General features: G+C 41.6%; 1 protein-coding gene across 1 annotated transcript in view; it reads right to left on the bottom strand.

Moving 5' to 3' along the window:
• LOC146004865 (protein GVQW3-like) overlaps positions 1-2,090 on the bottom strand; it is a 37,101-nt gene extending 35,011 nt beyond the window's left edge. Inside the window, exon 1 of the mRNA XM_083143892.1 lies at positions 1,501-2,090. Coding sequence (XP_083000018.1) covers positions 1,501-2,090 — 590 coding nt within the window. The remainder of the gene's footprint in view (positions 1-1,500) is intronic.
• Between the last annotated feature and the right edge of the window lie 3,910 nt (positions 2,091-6,000).

Below are 6,000 nucleotides of genomic sequence, written 5' to 3' on the forward strand. Positions count from 1 at the left end.
TACATAATTATTATTGTTTTTGAATGTTAACATTAATTTTGTTTCTTCTGTACCTGGAACCTTTTGAGATACTGGTGCCATAGCTAATCCGTGGTTTTTTTCATGACACCATGGTGGGTATAGCATATCAACCTCTAATATACGACCTTTTTGGATGATCTTTAGACCATTTAAAAAAATCCCTGTTTTCAAGATCTTCCTGGGTCATCCATTCGTAATTACCAATGGGGAGTGATTGAGTCATAACATACCCATATAAATTGTTCATATCAATATAGTGAATATATTTAGATTTTTATTAGCATCATAATCAGATAAATATTTATTGTTTGCTTTTATATATCTCAAAGGACACTGGACTATACCACCACGTATAGCAGATTCAACAAATGTAAACTGTTTACTATCTTCGAGAAGACCAATTTCAACTCCAGTATTTAAAAGCATAGCTTGCCAAGATAAACCAGTTGCTGTACACATAAAAACAGGATCCAAATTATATTTTTCAAAACAATTTTTTCGAAAAGTATCGAACACATCAGCCAACAAGAGAACATCTAATATCAAATAATAATCATGATAATGTTCCATTGTTACGCAACCTAAAATGTCCTAAATTGTGTGTGCAAGTTGATAATCTTCCTCGCTACATTCTTTATCTTGAAGATGGTTATAAAATGCTTCTCTCGGTGGTAACTCTGTCTCTTCAAATTTTTCAAAATCATTAATGTATTGATAGGGGTAGACTCCTTTTCTCATTAGCAAATTTATATCATATTGCCCAAATTCTTTTTTTGTATAAATAAATTTGTCTTCGGTTAATTGTTTGACCAGAGTAGCTAAACTGCTGGAAAGAAACTGATATGAATCAAAAAATTTAAGAACAACTGTTCTTTTATTTTCTAATCTGATAGTTTTCTCTACAATAATATATTTTTCTTTAGTCTGTGATATACGAGGGGGGGGGCTGGAAAGTTCGTGAAATCACCCAGAAGGAATACAGCTGGAACAACCATTTTAATACATTTTTCAAGGTATTCCCCCCGAAGCTCAATACACGTTTCACAACAATGTTTCAACATTTGTAACCCTTTCAAATAGAAGGTTTTGTCCTGCCATGCAAAACAGCACTCCACCTCCTCAACCAGTGCCTCTTCGGACGGAAAATGTGTGCCCTTGAGATGTTTTTTGAGGTTTGGAAAGAGGTGATAGTCGGATGGAGCGATATCAGGGGAATAGGGTGGGTGGGGTACACAGGTAAAGCCCAGATCCGCCAGCAATTGCATGGTTTGATGGGCCTTGTGCGAGGGCGCATTGTCCTGGAGAAATTGCACACCACGGCTCACTTTTCCCCGACGTTTTTCCTTCAGAGCCGCCTTCAATTCAATCAAATATTGGGAATAAACAGCAGCACTGATGTTTTCACCCTGTTTAAGATATTTTATGAGGATGACACAGTCCTTATCCAAAAAGACCGATGCCAGAACCTTCCCTGCTGACCTTTGACTTCGGAACTTTTTCGGTCGAGGAGACCCACTGTGGCGCATCTCCATGGGTTGCTTTTTAGTCTGTGGATCATAATGGTGAATACATGTTTCATCTTCAGTCACCAGACAGCGTAAAAAATCATAAGGGTGTTGAAATTTGCGCACGATCTCCCGTGACATCTGCACTCGTGTTCTCTTCTGGTCAGCATTCAGACATTTTGGGTTCCATTTCGCACTGAGCTTCCGCATGTCCAGATACTCTGATATTATGACACCCACACACTCACGCAATATCCCCACATACGCAGCAATGGTTTTGGTGGATATGCGCTTATCCTCCATGAACATGTCGTGCACTTTGACAATGTTTTCCCTAGTCACTGCACTTGCAGGCCTGCCAGAGCGGGGTTCATCTTCAGCCTCACCATGTCCAGTCCTAAAACGCCTCACCCATTTGGCTACTGTTGTATATCCTGGGGCATGTTCCCCCAAAGTCTCATGCAAAGTTTTATGGATATCCATGGGGGATTTGTCTTGCAACACGAAAAACTTGATGACACTGCGAAGCTCATTCTTCTCAAATTTCCTTAGGTCCTCCGCCATCTCTTCTTACTGAACGTGAAACAAAAAAATAACAATGACAAAAGGATCATATGCAGGATAAGAGGTTTACAATATATGCTCTTTCTAATGGCTACAACAATTTGTTTCAATTTTTATTTCTTCTGGGTGATTTCATGAACTTTCCAGCCCCCCCTCGTAATATAAATATTCTCTGCATCATAATCTAATTCTTTAATAAATAAATGTGTATGAAATTTTTTTGAATTGAGAATAATTACTGGAATAAAAAATGGTTTTTGTATTTTCTAGTTGGCAATGGCGGAAGTGTGCTAAGGACGTGCTGATCGGCTCCGGAGAAGATTGTAAAATTCTGCTGGACATCGGGCTGCTGGCTGATTCTTATCTTCACACAAGGAAGAGGTAGTGTCAAGGTTCAGGACTGACGTGTGCAAGTGCAACTTCAACGTTAATTAACAGAAAATACTGGAATAATTATTTGACGCTCGTCGCAAGCCATAACCACTGTGCTTCACGCGTACCAACCCAAGATGTCTCGTGCTGTGGCCAAGGAACTCGGCGACCGGCTGGAAAGCTTCGAAAAGCAGGTGCGTGGCGAGCTGGACAGTTTCAAACTAAAAATTGATAATGAAAGACAGTCAAGAAGCGGGGACTGAAGGAATGAAGAAACTCAAAGACGAGCTGAGTAAATTGGAGGCACGGTTGGAGGAAAGTTTCAAAGTGCAAAAGGAAGACTTCCATTATTTATTGGATAGGATAGAATCTCAAGAAGATAGGCTGGACGATTTGGAACAGTATTCAAGGCGTGAGTGTCTCCTTGTTCACGGAGTGCAGGAGAACGTCCAGGAGAACGTGGAGGAGAAGGTCCTGGACTTATTCCGAAATAAGATGCACGTCGACATCAAGAGTGACCAGATCGCGAGGTGCCATCGTTTGGGAAAACCAAACCGTAGCATGGCCGAGGCCGTGCAGGAAGGAAAACGCTGCATTATTGTTAAATTCGCAACCTACAAAACCAGGCACTCCGTGTGGTTGGCGAAGAAACAGCTAAAGGAAGCCGGGTCGCGAATCTACATCACCGAGTCGCTGACTCCAGTGCGACAGGAGATGCTGCGGGCGGCGAAAGAGAAGTTCGGGCGCCGCGCGTGCTACACGGAAGACGGCAGGATCGTGGTGCGCACCGCTACAGGTCGGAAACTCACTATTACAAGAATGAAGGAACTATCCCGATTGGCCCCTGAGCCTTACCCCTCAAAAGACTAGACCCATAAACAAGACTGCTCGGACTCCTTAGCCACTTTAACATTAGTAACCGGTTTACATTGAAATACTTTTAATATTTCTTTTATTTTTATCATTCTATATCTTTTTATTATTATTATTATTACTAGTTTTTTTTCTCCCACAAACTTAAGTGTGTAATCAAAGTGTATATCCGTGATGACCATCCTCATTTTATTTCTTAGTTATATGTGTTATGAACGTGTGTTTGAAATCGTTTCCCTATTATGTCCATTGTGTGTGTCTTGTGTGTCAACCATATCCCTTTATGTGAATGTTTATGTTTCTCTGCGTGTGATTATGATTACGTGTGCAAGTGATTATTTCATACAGTTTTCTTTGAGTGATGTTTTAGCGTCAAATATACCTGTGATTCACGAACATCCAAGACTTCACAAGATGGCAACATGTAAGTACCCGAATTTCCTTATGTCTTTCTTCTCCCAATTTGCACCTACATTCATATTTGAAATAATGCTAAAATACGCTATGACGTTATGGAAGGGAAGGTTCGATTTCCCTCAAGCTCGCAACAAATGGTACCCCTGTCTTTGTTTTCTCCCTGATGTCGACTCCACCGCCTGAAATTCCTGCAACTAACGGTTTCCTCCCTCCCGGTCATCGCCCCCCAAGGCCACCCTTCCTGACCCTCGCTCAAGCGAACGGCAGGTCCTTGTCGTCACCAAAATTAGAGGAGTTGGCGACCACGGTGCTCGAGTCGGCTTTCGATATCTTCCTGGTCACCGAGAGCTGGTCTTTCCGCGAAGCCCTCGTCTCGACCTTCTCCATACCGGGTTACGCAGCAATAAAAAAGGATAGAACAACAAAGGGTGGGGGTGGCCTAATCTTGTATTACCGTAAAGACCTAAATGTCAAGATCATTCCCTCTTGCAACGAAATTGACGACGAAGTCGAAATGATTAGCGTAACTGTGAAGCTCCAGCATCTAACTCTGGGAATAATTGGTGTGTACAAAGCCCCTGATATATCGTATACAAAATTAACGCGTCTAGAAACGACGATCTCGGAAGTTTTTCCACTCGTTCACAAATTACTTATTTTAGGCGATGTAAATGCAGATTTCCTTTCTCCCCATAAACCAGAAACAGTATATTTCCAATCAATAATCGACTCTTTCGGCATGGTCCAGATCATTAACCGACCAACCAGAATAACGGCAACCACCCAATCACTCCTCGATGTGGTAATAACGGATGAACCGGATCTTGTACGCTCATTTAACGTAACCGCTCCCGTCGGAACGTCCGACCACTGTCTAGTAAACGCGACACTTGCCATCGAAAAACCAAAATTAATTAATCAGTTTATCAAATCTAGAAACTTCTCTAACCTCGACAAAGAGATATTCGATAGGGATGCTGCAACAATTGAATGGATGCAAATTGATAGCTTCGACAACATCGATGATAAAGTTCACTTCGTTACTCAAAACATAATAAATCTCTTCGACAAGCATGCGCCCCTTGAAACTAAATTAATAAAATCAAAAAACTCTCCGTGGATATCCGAAAATACAAAACTGCTCATGAAACTCCGTGACAATGCCCTAATAAAATATAAGCGCACAAATCCCAGGCAAACTGGGACTATTACAAAGAACTGAGAAACTTCACCACCTCGGTCCAACGGCAAGAAAAGAAAGCATATTTTAATCATCAGCTCCGATACAACAATAACAGCAAAGAGTTGTGGAAAAAAATAAAAACGTGGGGTGTATAGTAAAAATATGAACAACGAGATACCTTCCGACCTGATAAACGTAGATTCAATTAACCGGCATTTTTCTAGCGTATGCAGCAAAGCGAATGTCTCGGAAGATGCCGTTAACAAAACTCGAGAGTTCTTTGATGGCAACACTTTTAACGAAAGCGCTCAAACTTTCCACCTGCAAGAAATAAACGAAGCCGAAACAATGAAAGCGATAAACGAAATATCATCCAATGCATCTGGTAATGATGGAATATCTATAAAAATGATTAAACTGTTATTACGGCACACCTTACGTCCTCTGACGCACATCGTAAATTTCTCATTCCGGACTGGACAATACCCGACCAGCTGGAAGACAGCACGTGTTGTTCCGATACCAAAGGAAAAAGTAATAACATCCCTGAGTAGTGGTGGTGGACCGGTTCTGCGCCCGAAAGTGGAGCTCGGAGTGGGGCTCGGTGGGGTTCGACTTAATGGTTTTCTCTTGTAAGGCATAAGCCCCATTGTCTCGCAGTGTTGCCAACACCTACCTACACCTCTTCTTCTTCTTACTTGGCAAGGGCTTAGCCAATGTATACACAGGCCTAACATACACACACTGGGCAAGGAGAGCCGGTAACAAACACACACTGCCGTAAAAGAGAGAGAGATGGATGGCAACACAGTATATGTGTGCGTGTGTGTGTATAATATGTAGCATTATTAACTAGAGAGTGTTGGCAAAACCACCTACAACTAAAAAAAAAGAGAGAGAGATGCCAACGTTGCTGTAAGATGAAGAGAGAGAGAGAGAGATTTAAAAAACCTATAGCTGACAACAGTGGTGAGCGAATGCGCCTTATCGTAATTTTCCAAGTCTGGGGGCCATGTTTATATATCGAACCTTTTGTAAACCTCTCGGGAACGATGTGCCACACAC

The sequence above is a fragment of the Lepisma saccharinum genome, chromosome 22 (assembly GCF_977018435.1).
Source record: "Lepisma saccharinum chromosome 22, izLepSacc3.1, whole genome shotgun sequence".
Classification (NCBI taxonomy): Eukaryota; Metazoa; Arthropoda; class Insecta; order Zygentoma; family Lepismatidae; genus Lepisma; species Lepisma saccharinum.